The sequence below is a fragment of the Schistocerca nitens genome, chromosome 3 (genome assembly GCF_023898315.1).
Source record: "Schistocerca nitens isolate TAMUIC-IGC-003100 chromosome 3, iqSchNite1.1, whole genome shotgun sequence".
Taxonomy (NCBI): domain Eukaryota; kingdom Metazoa; phylum Arthropoda; class Insecta; order Orthoptera; family Acrididae; genus Schistocerca; species Schistocerca nitens.
In genome coordinates, this window is record NC_064616.1 from 155,581,391 (window position 1) to 155,599,855 (window position 18,465).

General features: G+C 46.7%; 1 protein-coding gene across 1 annotated transcript; it reads right to left on the reverse strand.

Moving 5' to 3' along the window:
• Positions 1 to 242: 242 nt before the first annotated feature.
• LOC126249116 (larval cuticle protein A2B-like) lies at positions 243 to 11,220 on the reverse strand. The gene is made up of 2 exons (XM_049950767.1): positions 11,209 to 11,220; positions 243 to 719 (listed from the first exon to the last, which is right to left on the reverse strand). The coding sequence occupies exons 1-2, from the start codon at positions 11,218 to 11,220 to the stop codon at positions 243 to 245; spliced, it is 489 nt and encodes a 162-aa protein (XP_049806724.1).
• Between the last annotated feature and the right edge of the window lie 7,245 nt (positions 11,221 to 18,465).

An 18,465-nucleotide genomic window follows, 5' to 3' on the forward strand; every position in this document is an offset into this window, starting at 1 on the left:
AATGTTTCCTGAAAGTTTGGCCGTACCTTTTTGTAACACCCTGTATACATGTCCGTCGGGAAAGCCTCAAGCAACACGTAAACAAAATACTTTAGCAATCGGAAGAGAAAGTCGTTTACTATTAAGAAAGAAAGAGACGCACATTTGGATATAAGGTTTTTATTTGAGATATTGTGATTGTTCGGCAGTGAGTGGGTGTAATAAATGGGACAGCTCGAACCGGTGAGGAGGTGAGGGAGGTGCTAGCCGATGTAGGCCTGGGTGTGGAGCGGCGCGAAGCCGACGGCGGCGGGCACCTTGGCGACGCCGAAGGGGCCGACCGTCTTTTGCAGCCCCGCTGGCGGGCCGACCACCGCCTTGCCGCCTACCACGGCCGCCTCGCGGTGCACGACGGCGTTGAAGCCGTTGACGGGGTCCGCCGTGTACTCGACGGTGCGGCGCGAGCCGTCCGCCTCGAGCAGCGTGTAGCTGCCCTGCACCACGTCGCCGTCGCGCGTCTCCTGCTGGCCCTTGTTGTCGCCGGTCAGCGAGTCCGCGATGTCGTACGCGTAGCTGTACTGCGGGCTGGGGTCGAAGTCGGTGTCGGTGCCCGCCACGGCCTTCACCACCGGCGCCGGGCCCCTGGCCACGACGGCGAGCGGCGGCCCCGCCGTCAGCACCCCGTGTCCCCCGATGATGCCACCGCACGCCACGCCCACCAGCGACGCTAGCACCAGTACCTGCAGTGCGGAAAACACATAGCATCTTCACCGCAGGTCGCAGACTTACACTACTGGCCATTAAAATTGCTACACCAAGAAGAAATACAGATGATAAACGGGTATTCATTGGACAAATATATTATACCAAAACTGACATGTAATTACATTTTCACGCAATTTGGGTGCATAGATCCTGAGAAATCAGTACCCAGAACAACCACCTCAGGCCGTAATAACGGCTTTGATACGCCTGGGCATTGAGTCAAACACAGCTTGGATGGCGTGTACAGGTACAGCTGCCCATGCAGCTTCAACACGATACCACAGTTCATCAAGAGTAGTGACTGGCGTATTGTGACGAGCCAGTTGCTCGGCCACCGTTGACCAGACGTTTCCAATAGGTGAGAGATTTGGAGAGTGTGCTGGACAGGGCAGCAGTCGAACAGTTTCTGTATCCAGAAAGGCCCGTACGGGACCTGCAACATGCGATTGTGCATTATCCTGCTGAAATGTAGGGTTTCGCAGGGATCGAATGAAGGGTAGAGCCACGGGTCGTAACACATCGGAAATGTAACGTCCACTGTTCGAAGTGCCGTCAATGCGAACAAGAGGTGACCGAGACGTGTAACCAATGGCACCCCGTACCATCACGCCGGGTGATACGCCAGTATGGCGATGACGAATACACGCTTCCAATGTGCGTTCACCGCGATGTCACCAAACACGGATGCGACCATCATGATGCTGTAAACAGAACCTGGATTCATCCGAAAAAATGACGGTTTGCCATTCGTGCAACGAGGTTCGTTGTCGAGCACACCATCGCAGGCGCTCCTGTCTGTGATGCAGCGTCAAGGGTAACCGCAGCCATGGTCTCCGAGCTGATAGTCCATGCTGGTGCAAACGTCGTCGAACTGTTCGTGCAGATGGTTGTTGTCTTGCAAACGTCCCCATCTGTCGACTCAGTGATCGAGGCGTGGCTGCACGATCCGTTACAGCCATGCGGATAAGATGCCTGTCATCCCGACAGCTAGTGATACGAGGCCGTTGGGATCCAGCACGGCGTTCCGTATCACCCTCCTGGTCCCACCGATTACATATTCTGCTAACAGTCATTGGATCTCGACCAACGCGAGCACCAATGTCGCGATACGATAAACCGCAATCGCGATAGGCTACAATCCGACCTTTATCAAAGGCGGAAACGTGATGGTACGCATTTCTCCTCCTTACACGAGGCATCACAGTAACGTTTCACCAGGCAACGCCGGTCAACTGTTGTTTGTGTATGAGAAATCGGTTGGAAACTTTCCTCATGTCAGCACGTTGTAGGTCGCCACCGGCGCCAACCTTGTGTGAATGCTCTGAAAAGCTAATCATTTGCATATCACAGCATCTTCTTCCTGTCCGTTAAATTTCTCGTCTGTAGCACGTCATCTTCGTGGTGTAGCAATTTTAATGTCCAGTAGTGCAGTATAGTTTGTGAACATTGAAGAAGCGCAGAACTTACACCGGATCCGTTAAAATGGTAATGAGACAGATTTCAACGGCAGGGGCGCAGCGTGTCTCGTAAAGTCTAGCTAAACCTAATGTACTCAGTGGCGTCAGTTGAAAGTGGAAACTGGGTGCGTGCCCTGTGCGTCATTTCGGTGGGGGTGCAGTTTTAGGACAGCCGAAATGAAAGAGGAATTGAGAAGTAGGAGGGGGAAGAAAAAGTAGAAATAAATGAGAAGGAGAAGTAGAGAATGGCTCGGAGGACACTAAAAAACTAAATTTGTATGACACGATTGGCTAGGAACTCCTCGAGAAGGGTGTTCACCCGCTTGTTTGCGAGTTCTCTCAATTGGACGTCACTTCGGTGACTTGCGCTCCCTTATCGTACCTGAGTAATGCTACCTGGGAAAAGGATCTACAGTTGAACGTGGAATCCGAACCACGTATAGTTCCTGGTATATCTTCCCATCAGTGAAAGGTGAAGGCTAGCCAATCGGGCAACTGATTCTTCTGGGATACCTATCGGGTTAGCTAACACCAAACGCTTTAACCTCCCCCCCCCCCCCTCCCCCACAAAAAAATCATATACGTGAAGTGCAGGGAACGTGGTGGCCAGGCATTGGTCTACCCCTCCCAATCCAACAAATGGGAAAAATAATCTAAATGTTCTCTGCCATCAACGGCGAAGTGTGGTGCGGCCCCGTCATGCTAGAACCATAATCGTTGCATGACTGCTAGTGGAACATTCTCCAACATTTCCGGTGGTACTCCATGGAGAAAGGTACGGTAGTTTCATCCACCAATTGTGTTAGACAAAAGATACGGCCCAGTCAGATGGTCGTGAACAATACCAGCACAAAAATTTATGGCAATCTCTGCTGACTCTGGAACACACGAGTGACTCTAGGATTTTCGAACTCCAAGACATGACTATTGTGGCTACTGAATATTATTACCTTCCTCAGTAAGCAAATCACAGATTTGGAAGTTATGGGTGCTGAAAATTTGATGTAGATACTGTTGGCTGAATTTAAGGCGCCGGGGAAAGTCATTAATTGCCAGGTTTGTACCTACTGATACTTAGAATGGATGCATGCCCGTCTCGTGCAGGATGTTCCACGAAGTGGCGTTGCAGTTATTTAGTTCCTTGGCTGCAGATAATGTGCTGCTGCTGGGGTTGTCCCCAGTTCAACGTAAAACAGCTTCCTCAAACTTTACAGTTCGCATACCGCGAGGTCTTCCACTTTGCCGTCTGTCTGGTCTAAGGGATCCTGCTTCACGACGACGGTCATTAAGTCTTTGAAATGTGACACGATTTTGTAGCCTCCTCCCTGAAAATCGTTTTGCATATAGGCACCTTGCTGCTCGACTGTTGCATCGTCTCTTCCCAAAAATGAGATGCATGTCAGATGACTCGATTAGAGTGCAATCAACCATTTCGAACCTGTAAACATCAGCAGAATCTTTCATGTAAACACAACACAACATAAATGATAATAATGTAATTGTTTATCCAGGGACGTGGACTCCGCTAGCAGTAATGAAAACTCACCCTTCCTAGTAGAAAGATGTAAATGTGTTAAAAATCGGTTTCCAATGTCAACGAGTTGCCTGTGAATCAGTCAGAACAACGTTGAACGTTTGGCCTAAGAGAAGTTCAACGTCAGACCTTTCAAGGACCCCTAGCGCGGAAATGATGCGCCTGTGACATTTGTGTCACGTAATAAAAGTGTTTCTCTTTAACTCCTCTATTAACTCTAAAAATATGTGTACGTAGTTGTTTACTCTCTGTGTAAAGACCTTATCTGGCGAGGGAGGAGAGATGGCATAGTGAAGATTCTGATACTAGATTTCACGCCAATGTCCTGGATTTAATTCAAAATCTGTCCTTTGTGGGCCGGCCGCTGTGGCCGAGGGGTTCTGGGCGCTTCAGTCCGGAACCGCACTGCTGCTACGGTCGCCGTTTCGAATCCTGCTTCGGGCATGGATGTATGTGATGTCCTTATGTTAGTTAGATTTAAGTAGTTCTAGGTCTAGGGGACTGATGACCTCAGATGTTAAGTCCCAAAGTGCTTAGAGCTATTTGTCCTTTGTGCCCAGGAAGTGTGGGGGGTGTAACGCGTTTGCCGGCATTCAGTCATTTGGCTAGTGTCCTCATGGTCGAATGTCTTGTCTGTCGATATCAGGTTCACCCCTGCCCTTCTCTCTTCGTTAACGCGAATGCTATACTACACTCTATATGCACTCACAACTAAAAAACAAAAACTAAACTCCGCCCGAAGAGGCCATGGAGGTCCAACGGTACCGACCGGCCGCCGTGTCATCCTCAGTCCACAGGCGTCACTGGATGTGGATACGGAGGGGCATGTGGTCAGCAAACCGCTCTCCCGGCCTTATGTCAGTTTACGAGACCGGAGCTGCTACTATTCTATCAAGTAGCTCCTCAGTTTGCCTCACAAGGGCTGAGTGTACCCCTTTTGCCTACAGCGTTCGGCAGACCAGTTGGTCACCCATCCAAGTGCTAGCCCAGCCCGACAGCGCTTAACCACGGTGAGCTGACGTGAACCGGTGTTATCACTGCAGCAAGGCAGTTGGCACATGCACTCATTACAATCACCTAAAAATTTGGTCGCAGCTGGCCTGAGCGTATCTCTCAAGTATCAAGACATCCCTAGATCTTTGCGGCAGTAGATCACTGGACGCAGACTTCATTTACGTAGATTACATCTACCTAGATAATATATGTGAGTAACCTGGACATCATAGAAATACAGCAGCCTTGTCGATCGTATTTATTGGCTGTTGAGAACCAGCCAGTCCAAGATATCATGTAGCACTCACCATCGGTCTTCCATTTAAAAACACTACTGTCATAAGTTTACTTGCATGAGATACAGGAAAGCTAGGTATCACACCACACTTGATCTGTTAGTATTTGTGAACCTATGTACGAATATTCTTGGAAAGGCTCCGCAGCATCTATCCTTCCGTTGTCTTCTTCAAAACAATGATGTGTCAAGTTCGTAAAAACAAATTTTCGATCAGACGATCAATATTAAACGTAATGGTACATTAAGGTTTGTATAGCTGGCTGCCTATATGGATGGAAAGAAGAGTGTGAAACGAAGTGACAACAGAAATTTTGCTCCTGCCACTAAGAGCTACGTGAATTGAACGACTGTGCCAGACAGCACCAAACAGTGTTCCTTACCTACAACGCAACATATCGTGGGGAGACATGCGATTTAGACTAAAACATCTGGAGATTAAGAGCTGCACGTTATAAGGTCTCCTACCTCAGAAGACTGAGCTCCCATGTGGACATCTCTTTTGACCTCTTAGTGCGGTAGCGTTCTCGCTTCCCACACCCGGGTTCCCGGGTTCGATTCCCGGCGGGGTCAGGGATTTTCTCTGCCTCGTGATGGCTGGGTGTTGTGTGATGTCCTTAGGTTAGTTAGGTTTAAGTAGTTCTAAGTTCTAGGGGACTGATGACCATAGCTGTTAAGTCCCATAGTGCTCAGAGCCATTTGAACCATTTTTTTGACCTCTTAGGACCGAATCTGCAATATAATTACCTTAGTCAAGACTTTTGCCTTCCAGAAGGCAATTTCACCGTCTGAAAATGTGTTTTACACCAGTCCAACAACCAAATTAGAAGAATTATTCAAACGTCTTCTAGGAAAGTCTGAAAAGTTGCTTTACTCTTTAGTTGCCCAGCTTCGTTTCTAGCCACTTTCGAAATGGAAGCAAATGCGCTGCACAACAAATTAAAGGATAACTTTTTCGATATTGAGGAATTGTCTCCCATTGCGACGTATACGACTGAAATTTGGCTCAAAGGTTTCTACGGTCTTCATCTATATTTGTGCAAAACCGTGGCGCTCTGCGACATCAGCCTCGTACAGCAAGGTGTCGACACATGCGAAGAAAGGCCACATCTCAGATGTTCATGCGAGGTGCAAGGTGGGTTAATGATGACACACTGACATCAAATTTCACCAAAATTCTGCCCAATGCCACAGTGGAAGTATCACACGATTGAAATGTCGTCACACCTTCTCTTACCCAAATTTCGCCCCTTCTTTTGACGCCTCTGTGTCACTCAGCGTCACCCAGCGTTGAAATCAGGCTATTTACTTGCGGGTGGCCGAGGAAGAGATTTCAGACATTCCGCTCGACATGAAAAGGCCTCAAGGGATGGCATAAAGGGCGTAAATGAAACCCTCCCTTTTCTTGGGGCTTTGATTCTCGCACATTTCGCGGTTGAAACCGATAGTTATCAGTGTGATGAGGTACAGGATGACGTTACTGACAACATTTGAAGCTGCTGACGTCCCCAGATGTTTCAACCCCTCTCTAAAGACATTGTGAGGTGCATCCCAATTGAACGTGATACGACCCCTTTGGAGCGCAGTGTGAACACAATTTTTGCTCTTGTGCACTCGGGGGAACCACTGGGAACCTTTCAGAATCAATCTGAAAGTGATCTGAAGCAGGAAAGGCTGCTTATGTGTTTTTGGGCCTCTTGTTTCACGCCCTCCCGCGACGTCAAGATGGAGGGGTACGACATTGTCACATATGTCAATACGACGGGAAAGAGTCCCTCTAAGGCCCTTACGGTTCGGCAGTACCGTCAACGACCCCCATCCACACTTATTGAGAATTTTAAAAATGTACGTTTACAGAGAACACCTTCAAAGCAGTCCTAGGCACCTGCAACCAGGCAACCACTTGACATCCGTCCGATACTAGCTACCTTCCTGCAGGTGTCTAGGACTATTTCGCGGGGTTTCTCTATAGTCACATTTTTAAAACTCTCAAAAAAATGTGTGTTGGTGACACTGAGGGTGTTACCAAACTGGGGATTCTTAGACGGGGGACTTAAATGTCCGGCGGAAAGGGGAGGTGGGAGCAGAGTCGAAGGTGGTCAAGGACGTCGTCCTATTATGCAGAATGAGATTTTCACTCTGCAGCGGAGTGTGCGCTTATATGAAACTTCCTGGCAGATTAAAACTGTGTGCCGGACCGAGACTCGAACTCGGGACCTTTGTCTTTCGCGGGCAAGTGCTCTACCAACTGAGCTACCCAAGCACGACTCACCCCCCGTCCTCACAGCTTTACTTTCTTTCGGGAGTGCTAGTTCTGCAAGGTTCGCAGGAGAGCTTCTGTAAAGTTTCGAAGGTAGGAGACGAGGTACTGGTAGAAGTAAGTTTCACGTCGTCCTATTGCTCATCGTACTGTTGTTTTCGACTGAGAAATGTGCCAGAATCAACGCCCCAAGGAAAGGGATGGTCACATTGACACCTTTTATGCCACCCCCTGAGGCCTTTTCATGTCGAGCGGTGTGTTCGAAATCTCTCCCTCGGCCATCCATATGAAAACTGCATGACTTCAACGTTGGGTGACGCGTTCTGATCTGAACCGCAGTGGCGTCAAAAGAAGGGGAGGAATGTGGGTAAGAGGTGAGGGGGTGACGACTTTCCCATCGAGTGACACGTCCACAGTGGCGTTCGGCAGAATTTTGGTGGAATTTGGTGTCGAAGTGACATCATTAACTCACCTGAAACTTCACATAAACCATGTGACATCATTAACCTTACACACGAACCTTTGAGCTCTAGACCGAGCGAGGTGGCGCAGTGGCTAGCATACTGGACTCGCATTCAGGACGACGACGGTTCAATGCCGCGTCCGGCCACCCTGATCTAGGTTTTCCGTTATTTCCCTAAATCGCTCCAGGCAAATGCCGGGATGGTTCCTTTGAAAGGGCACCGCCGATTTCCTTTCCCGTCCTTCCCCAATCCGATGAGACCGATGACCTCGCTGTTTGGTCTGCTTCCCCAAACAACCTAACCCAAGCCTTCTGAGCTCTGGCCTTTTTTTCGCATATTTCGACATCTTGATATATGAAGCGTCGTCGAACACGAGGGTGACGTCGCAGGGCGCCACGATGTTGCACTATTACAGAGGAAACTCGTAGGCACCTTTGAGCCAAATTTCAAACTTTTGCGTCTTAGTGTGAGTCAGTTACTGGGTTTCGAAAAACTAATCCTTTTATTGTGTTGCGCAGTGTAGTACGCCTTTATCACCTTAAATTTAGGGAGGGGCCATAGACCAGAAAAAATAATCACAAACGATTTTATTTCTAAATCTAACTACCGCATGTTGTAGGTAAGTCTACAATTTCTTTTCACAGTTTTCACAAGTCTCTATAAATTGAAACTCGGAACCAATCGTTTTTTCCTTAATGAATGAGTCTGTCTTAGGCGCTAGTGATGAGTTAGTTACTTAAAAAGAGTAGATTAATTCACACTTAATGTATGGACTGTTAACTGGACGGCGAAAAACTATTACATCGCCAGTGTTAAGTTCCACATCTATCTAGCACCTACCCATACCACGTCTCATGTTTATGAATTTCTATGACTTCCCTGAACAAGCGGGCGTGATAGCTCTTCCCACAGTGAGAACGTCCGTGTCAGCGTGTAATAAAATTCGCCTTGACGGAGATTCTCGACTTTGAGAGCCATAGAAATTCGCAAACATGACAACAGTTTCATTAATAAAGAAGAAAGCTTCAAGCTGTGATTCCTGTGCTGAACTGAACAACAGTTGCAAGTAGCAAGGGGAGAACCACAACGGCAATAACAAAAGAAAATCCTGCGACGTTGGGACGGCGGATTACTTATTCCCATCTCCGGCTGCGGAATCGACTTCAGTCTGCTACCAGCAAGCGGAGGTAAACTTTTGACAACGCCAGCCCTTCGTGCTGGCCAAACGTCAGGGAAATAGTTGAACAAACGTCGACCGAAAATCTCGACGCAGAAGCCAATACGCAGGCACTGCTTCAATCTGAATGCAGTGCATATATTGTAATCTGAATTATTAAATTAAATAATAAGAATAAGGAATTTGGCCTCATGGTTATCACCAAACGTTGCATATAACTAGAAAGTTAAGAAAACCCGGTAACGTTTTCGAAGAAAACATGGATTGTCATGGGATTTAAAAACAAAATCAGTACGCTGTATAGAAACCGATGCAAAATAATAAATCTAATGTTTCGAACACTCGGTAAGAATATTTACGAGGTAATTGGACAGTAAAACCGCACAATTCGAGAGCGACCTCTGCCGCTGTTTTTTAAATGTGTGTATCATTATTATTATTCTATTGTCCGGGGGGGGGGGGGGAGGGAAGAAGTTTGTGTTTTGGAAGGATACCGAAATACGAGGTATTATTGGGGATGTTGGGCCTACAAACAAAAGCTGTGGTACCTTGTCACAGATGGCAGATTACTAGAACGCGTAGATACAGGGTGTTTCAAAAATGACCGGTATATTTGAAACGGCAATAAAAACTAAACGAGCAGCGATAGAAATACACCGTTTGTTGCAATATGCTTGGGACAACAGTACATTTTCAGGTGGACAAATTTTCGAAAGTACAGTAGTTACAATTTTCAACAACAGATGGCGCTGCAAGTGATGTGAAAGATATAGAAGACAACGCAGTCTGTGGGTGCGCCATTCTGTACGTCGTCTTTCTGCTGTAAGCGTGTGCTGTTCACAACGTGCAAATGTGCTGTAGACAACATGGTTTATTCCTTAGAACAGAGGATTTTTCTGGTGTTGGAATTCCACCGCCTAGAACACAGTGTTGTTGCAACAAGACGAAGTTTTCAACGGAGGTTTATTGTAACCAAAGGACCGAAAAGCGATACAATAAAGGATCTGTTTGAAAAATTTCAACGGACTGGGAACGTGACGGATGAACGTGCTGGAAAGGTAGGGCGACCGCGTACGGCAACCACAGAGGGCAACGCGCAGCTAGTGCAGCAGGTGATCCAACAGCGGCCTCGGGTTTCCGTTCGCCGTGTTGCAGCTGCGGTCCAAATGACGCCAACGTCCACGTATCGTCTCATGCGCCAGAGTTTACACCTCTATCCATACAAAATTCAAACGCGGCAACCCCTCAGCGCCGCTACCATTGCTGCACGAGAGACATTCGCTAACGATATAGTGCACAGGATTGATGACGGCGATATGCATGTGGGCAGCATTTGGTTTACTGACGAAGCTTATTTTTACCTGGACGGCTTCGTCAATAAACAGAACTGGCGCATATGGGGAACCGAAAAGCCCCATGTTGCAGTCCCATCGTCCCTGCATCCTCAAAAAGTACTGGTCTGGGCCGTCATTTCTTCCAAAGGAATCATTGGCCCATTTTTCAGATCCGAAACGATTACTGCATCACGCTATCTGGACATTCTTCGTGAATTTGTGGCGGTACAAACCGCCTTAGACGACACTGCGAACACCTCGTGGTTTATGCAAGATGGTGCCCGGCCACATCGCACGGCCGACGTCTTTAATTTCCTGAATGAATATTTCGATGATCGTGTGATTGCTTTGGGCTATCCGAAACATACAGGAGGTGGCGTGGATTGGCCTCCCTATTCGCCAGACATGAACCCCTGTGACTTCTTTCTGTGGGGACACGTGAAAGACCAGGTGTACCGCCAGAATCCAGAAACAATTGAACAGCTGAAGCAGTACATCTCATCTGCATGTGAAGCCATTCCGCCAGACACGTTGTCAAAGGTTTCGGGTAATTTCATTCAGAGACTACGCCATATTATTGCTACGCATGGTGGATATGTGGAAAATATCGTACTATAGAGTTTCCCAGACCGCAGCGCCATCTGTTGTTGAAAATTGTAACTACTGTAATTTGGAAAGTTTGTCTGCCTGAAAATGTACTGTTGTCCCAAGCATATTGCAACAAACGGTGTATTTCTATCGCTGCTCGTTTAGTTTTTATTGCCGTTTCAAATATACCGGTCATTTTTGAAACACCCTGTATGTACAAAAATATAGAAAACAAGATTCCAGGTGAGAGTTGCACTCATAACAAAACTTCCAAACTCGCTGTTAGCATGACACTGAGAAGAAGCGGCATTAACTTGCCTTAGTTTCGATACAAACGTGTAGAGAACGCTGGTGGTACGCACCTTGTAAGCCATGGTTGACGAGAGACTGTTAGCAGACGGTGACTGCCGTCGCTATATATACTGCTGAGCTGAGCCAGCCGCCGTGGGGACCACACCTTCAGCTGATGGCCCTGCCGAGCTGTTAGCCTCCTTGCATACATCCGTTGTGACATCGCTCATATCGCACCGCGATGACGAGCTGCAACAAAAACCCACTAAGCAGAACACCTCCCATACTGCGTCAACCACTGATCTTATCCGTGTGTTACAGCTAACGGCTTCTGTCTGGAAACAGCCTGCCGCAAACTTAATTACTTTATCACGTCCTCGCAAAATAGTTTAAGGCCTTTTGCCTCGTCAGCATAGAGAAGAGCGGGAACTACGTTTCGTCTAAGTGACCAATGAAACTAACTACCTTTTTTAAAATTGTGACGTAATGGCATGCGCAGTGAACAGTAACAAAAAAATATAAAGGACACTGCATAGCTAGGACGCACCATTACACCCGGAAGAAGGCCGCTGCAACCGTGGCCGAAACGTTGGTTTTTCTCCAGCAGCAGAAGTTTTTTACATTATGACGCGGTACCATACATAGAAAACTTTTATGTCGTATGTTTCGTCTATTGACAAATCAAAGACGGACATGATTACAAATGTCTGGCGCAACACCAGAGAAAATGCTCCTCAGGACTCTTAGGAGAGACACCCAGAATGGCTATGTATGATGAATGACTACTAGATACAAAAATAAGACACCGGCACTTTATGCAAATTCGTTTTTGCAATGTGTAGCTGCTGTCACTCCAAACAAATACTGCTCATCACATCTTTCATGCGACGCCCGGTGTCAACGGAAAGCGTCGGTTAGTTTTCCACAAGAAACAAAATGATTTTTAAGAACCGACTCGATAGAGCAGTCACAGACTACTCCGATATTCATTTTATCGATATGTATTAACAGCGACATTAAAAGACCTAGTATAACCAGTACTCCATCACTGACTGAGCAGCACCCTGGCCTGCGCCGACAGCTGCCACCATGCAGCAGCGCTACTTAGTCACTGCTAGAGTACTGGTTATTATACGAGTTCCAGTGTCTCTGTTAATATATACTAATAAAACGAAAGTCACATTGGACTAATCTGGGATCACTCTGTCAAATTCTTTCTTCCTTTCTTTCGCTACCGCCTTTATCCCACATTGTGCGCAGGGTCGGCAGGGTTAAGTACAGATTTGGCATGGTTAATTGTAAGGGGTGGCCGTATGCCCTTCCTGCCGCCACCCCATACCCCCCGGGACGGAATTAGTGTACCCCAGCTGTCTGCGTCAAGTGTAAATCGTGAAATAGTGTGAATGTGTTGCAAATGTCTGCGAGAAATGTCTGCGAGTCGTGTAAATTAGGCAGGACGTGGGGACCAGCCCGGTATTCACCTAGTAGGATGTGGAAAACCGCCTAAAAACCACATCCAGGCTGGCCGGCACACTGGCCGTCGTCGTTATTCCGCCGGGAGGATTCGATCCGGGGCCAGCGCGCCTACTTGAGTCCAGGAAGCAGCGCGTTAGAGCTCTCGGCCACCCTGGCTACTCTCTCAAATAGGGTGGTAAAATTTCGCACTAAAAATAATTTTGTTCGAAATGGGGAAAAAAGCCGACGCTTCCGCCCACGCTGGGCAACGTATGAAAGCCGTGATGAGCAGTACTTGTTTTGGGTGACATCAGCTACACATTGCAAAAATGAAATTCCAAATATCTCCCGAAACACCAGAGAAAATGCGCCTGACGACACTTAAGAGGCTCTGAGCACTATGCGACTTAACTTCTGAGGTCATCAGTCGCCTAGATCTTAGAACTAATTAAACCTAACTATCCTAAGGACACCACACACATCCATGCCCGAGGCAGGATTCGAACCTGCGATCGTAGAGATCGCTCGGTTCCAGACTGCAGCGCCTAGAACGGCACGGCCACTACGGCCGGCTTAAGAGGGACACCTGGTATGGTATATAGGATCACGCAGCTAAGACAGGCAGCCCAGATACGAACTCCCCCGTAACGTTCACCTTTACTCTACATCCAAAATAGTTTTCAGTAATGATGGTACGAGAACGAGCTGAAAATTAATGTCTACGAATTTTTTTTGTCCACTTTATTCTTCGTGTCTAGATATTTATTTCTCAAAATAGTCACTATGGTGACGAATACATGTCTCCCAACAAGAGGCCAGTTTGTTGATACTGTCACTGTAGAATGTTCGACTTTCTTGGCGGAGCCACTACCTCACCTCTGCTTTCACAGCTTCATTACTGTCAAAGTGAAGTCCTCGAAGGCGTTCTTTCAGTTTTGGAAACAGATGAAAGTCGAATGTGGCCAAGCTGGGAGAGTGTGGAGGATGGTTCAAAAAATGGTTCAAATGGCTCTGAGCACTATGGGACTTAACATCTGAGGTCATCTGTCCCCTAGATCTTAGAACTACTTAAACCTAACTAACCTCAGAACATCACACACATCCATACCCGAGGCAGGATTCGAACCTGCGTCGTTAGCAGTCGCGCGGTTCCGGACTGAAGCGCCTAGAACCGCTCGGACACCGCCGCTGGCTGTGGAGGATGCTCGATATCAACGAACGCAAGGCGTCGGATTTTTACAGATTTCTCACGCACCAACGCAGTTAATGTTACCCGCCGCCATGTTAGACGCTACAATTCGGAGCGCTCTTGCGGCAGAACACACGGAGAATAAAGATGTAGAATGTTAACGTTTGTTTTATTTAAAATGCCTTAAGAGTCTTTACATAAAAGATTCGGAGGAATTACATTTCAGCACGCCCTCGTATATACAGAATGAATAAATACATCGAGGTGCGGTTTTCTCAGAGCTATAGCTGACAATATGGAGAATTTTCTGACGTTCGCAAGTGATTTTTATCGTTTGTAGGCGCCGCATTACGACACCGACTTTATTCTTCTCTTTAGCATTAGAAAGAAGCCTTTAAGAGAATTTCAACGACATAACAGATATGAGACTTGATCAAATAGTGTCAATTACTGTCCCACCGTCAGGAAAATAGATTCCACAAACATCTGCCCTGTTGCATGAAATGTAAAGAAGCGCGTAGCTAGGGTACAATTCTTGTTTACCTGCGCCTGAAGCCCCTCAATGTCTTTTCTGCTGTTGTAGAAATCAGATCACTTGCTCGTAAAGCTACTGAGACATTCACGATGTATATAACTGTCGAGAAAGTGAATATCGTTTATAGCGAATGTCGCCAAACTACACTCCTGGAAATTGAAATAAGAACACCGTGAATTCATTGTCCCAGGAAGGGGAAACTTTATTGACACATTCCTGGGGTCAGATACATCACATGATCACACTGACAGAACCACAGGCACATAGACACAGGCAACAGAGCATGCACAATGTCGGCACTAGTACAGTGTATATCCACCTTTCGCAGCAATGCAGGCTGCTATTCTCCCCTGGCGCCTCAGTTGGACCAGCGTTCGTGCTGGACGTGCAGACCGCGTGAGACGACGCTTCATGCAGTCCCAAACATGCTCAATGGGGGACAGATCCGGAGGTCTTGCTGGCCAGGGTAGTTGACTTACACCTTCTAGAGCACGTTGGGTGGCACGGGATACATGCGGACGTGCATTGTCCTGTTGGAACAGCAAGTTCCCTTGCCGGTCTAGGAATGGTAGAACGATGGGTTCGATGACGGTTTGGATGTACCGTGCACTATTCAGTGTCCCCTCGACGATCACCAGTGGTGTACGGCAAGTGTAGGAGATCGCTCCCCACACCATGATGCCGGGTGTTGGCCCTGTGTGCCTCGGTCGTATGCAGTCCTGATTGTGGCGCTCACCTGCACGGCGCCAAACACGCATACGACCATCATTGGCACCAAGGCAGAAGCGACTCTCATCGCTGAAGACGACACGTCTCCACTCGTCCCTCCATTCACGCCTGTCGCGACACCACTGGAGGCGGGCTGCACGATGTTGGGGCGTGAGCGGAAGACGGCCTAACGGTGTGCGGGACCGTAGCCCAGCTTCATGGAGACGGTTGCGAATGGTCCTCGCCGATACCCCAGGAGCAACAGTGTCCCTAATTTGCTGGGAAGTGGCGGTGCGGTCCCCTACGGCACTGCGTAGGATCCTACGGTCTTGGCGTGCATCCGTGCGTCGCTGCGGTCCGGTCCCAGGTCGACGGGCACGTGCACCTTCCGCCGACCACTGACGACAACATCGATGTACTGTGGAGACCTCACGCCCCACGTGTTGAGCAATTCGGCGGTACGTCCACCCGGCCTCCCGCATGCCCACTATACGCCCTCGCTCAAAGTCCGTCAACTGCACATACGGTTCACGTCCACGCTGTCGCGGCATGCTACCAGTGTTAAAGACTGCGATGGAGCTCCGTATGCCACGGCAAACTGGCTGACACTGACGGCGGCGGTGCACAAATGCTGCGCAGCTAGCGCCATTCGACGGCCAACACCGCGGTTCCTGGTGTGTCCGCTGTGCCGTGCGTGTGATCATTGCTTGTACAGCCCTCTCGCAGTGTCCGGAGCAAGTATGGTGGGTCTGACACACCGGTGTCAATGTGTTCTTTTTTCCATTTCCAGGAGTGTATTAGAGCAGCGGTACGGTTGTACGCTGAACTGGCAGCAGAGGTCGTGAATAGTATGTATATTTAGTGATCGATAAATAGTTTACCCAGTAGTTACAGAACCCGTCAAAGATTAAGGATGTCGAGACATATACCAACACTCCCTGCTGCGAGGCAGTGTAAGTAATAACACGGATGCTGATGAGTAGGAAACAACAGATATGCTTAACAAATAATTCCTTTTCCTTGAAGGCGAGGGGAAGTCATTCCAGCAACATCCACATGATGTCGAAAACAATGCTGTTCAATCAAACCTATTGTTTGAACACCAGTGACTGTAAGCATGTCAGTGTTGGTATTATATCGCATTGAAAGTTCTGCTCAGTGGTAGAATTTGAAAACGCTCGATTTAGTGACATTAGAGTAATATTACCTATGGATGAATAGCGTCGACTATACGATGTCTCAGTGCAGATTTGAGCTTTGATCTATGGAATCGTTCACTCCCCGCCATGATACTGGACGATCATAAGGATCATACAGTCTCTGTATGGACATGCCTGGAACAGTTAAAATATTTAACAACAGAGTCCATACATCTCTGGAGCAGACTTTTAAGAGTTACATACATCAAGCTGCGCAGTAAAGCATCACGTAGAGTGTCAACTAAGGTGGCTGCCATATGTCCACCAATTTTATGAGATATTGTGGAGCAATCTAGTGGAGTTAGGTCACCAAACTCTCTGCCCATCAGAAGAAACCGTAGCTCAACTCTACAATACTTGCTGCCCGTCTATGGTGGTGGAGGTGTGTGAATGTGTGATTCAACTTTAACAAATGTGAGCACGGAACTACGGTCTTATTTAGTTTGTTTGTGAATGTAAGAGCTTATAAAGTTTAAGAGCCACACATGTGTTACTTACTTCCATAAAAAAAATCCAAACCCTAATGTAAACGAAAAGTTGCCACCATGACTGACTGGACGAAACAACCTCACCACAAGGGTCTTACAGCAAGTGACTGGTACTGTAGTGCTGATGCTAGAAAGTGGAAGACATAGAGGAATGGATCATTACTTCCCAATAACACAGATTCTTTAATTATCAGGCCTGCAGACTGGGGAAAAAATAATCTTGTTCTAAAACTGTTAACACATCCTTATGAATTACGCTTCGAGCATGTATCTATTATTTCAAAAACCCTGTTTCAGCCAAAATATCTGCTATTGCAGGAGATTTTGCATGGCATTGATGGTGTAACGCACCAGCTATTCAGCGAAAGCAAGGATATTCCATTGTCTGAAAAAAAGAGCCCAAACAATATATTCATATTTGATAATGTAATAGTGGACAATCAGGATGTGATCTAAAGACATTTATGCTTTGTGACCTAGAGACATTTGTACTTTGTGATCTAGAGACATTTATGCTTTGGTTGGCTGTATACATGTCAATATATTTTATTTGAGCCAGATGTACTCAAGGATCCAGAAGCAGTGGATATGGGATAAGGTGAATCTTATTATCGTTCTCAAATAGGACAATCTGAATTTAAAGCATATTTACCAATCACAAGAAGGAACTGACATATCATTCAACGAATTGGTTACAATAAGCGAAAATTGCTGGAATAACTCATAGTATGGCTTTCTGATTACAGATAAAACTAGGAAACTGAATGATGGTCGATATAGATGAAACTTCATTGACATTCTGCATAAAAAGAAGTATAGTAAAACGTATCTGCATCAGTATACTGCGGACTATAGGCAAATTTGCATGTGTATTGCACACTTGTTCAGAAGGTACAAATCACATGTGTGCACACACTGACAGAAAAATCGAGGCAATCAACGCTAAATTAATGGAACTGGAAGGTCTCGTTGACGTTGTAGCTAGAAATGGTGAGGTGCTGAATGCTAGAATACAACAATGTCAACTATACGTCAATGAATCATCCAGTATGTTTCACTGACAATGCAACACACATTGGGATACGAAATTTGAAAGAACATCTGGTTTATTAAAGGCAAATTCTGAAAAACTGCAAGTGTCAAAAAGTATTGTCCAAAAAATAGAAAAGTGTATGGTTAAGTATTAAACATGAGTAATGCGCATAGGAAGGGTAACACCTAAAAGGACAAATGAAAGCCTCAACCAGTGGCAAATACAAGAATATAATTAAATCAATGATAGCAGGTGCACGTAGGGCAAGGCAAGGGAGTTGAAGTTCAGTAGCAATGAATTAACAATCTACCTCTGGAGTATATATATTACGATGACCCGAATGAAGTCATAGACCAATTATAACTACTTAGAGAAGCAGCTGTCACAGGGAATACAGGTCACATGATCGAAATAATATCATTCATTTCAGAACTTCGGGAAAGACACGTCATCAAGTAATGATGGAGAACGTTGTTCTTGAGCTCCATAGGCGGCACACATAATACAAAGATTGGATGATTTATGAGAGGCTGATCCCATAGATATCTGAGAATATTCACGATTGAATAAAGGTTTGAAGTGTATCCTAGAGATCATAGATACATAGTCCAAATTTGCTTGGGCTCTACCTGTAAAGAATCAGACAGGGAAGAAGGTTGCGGAGGTATTGGAACAATTGCTACAGACTGAAATTAATTAGTGTGCTGACAACTTTCAAAGC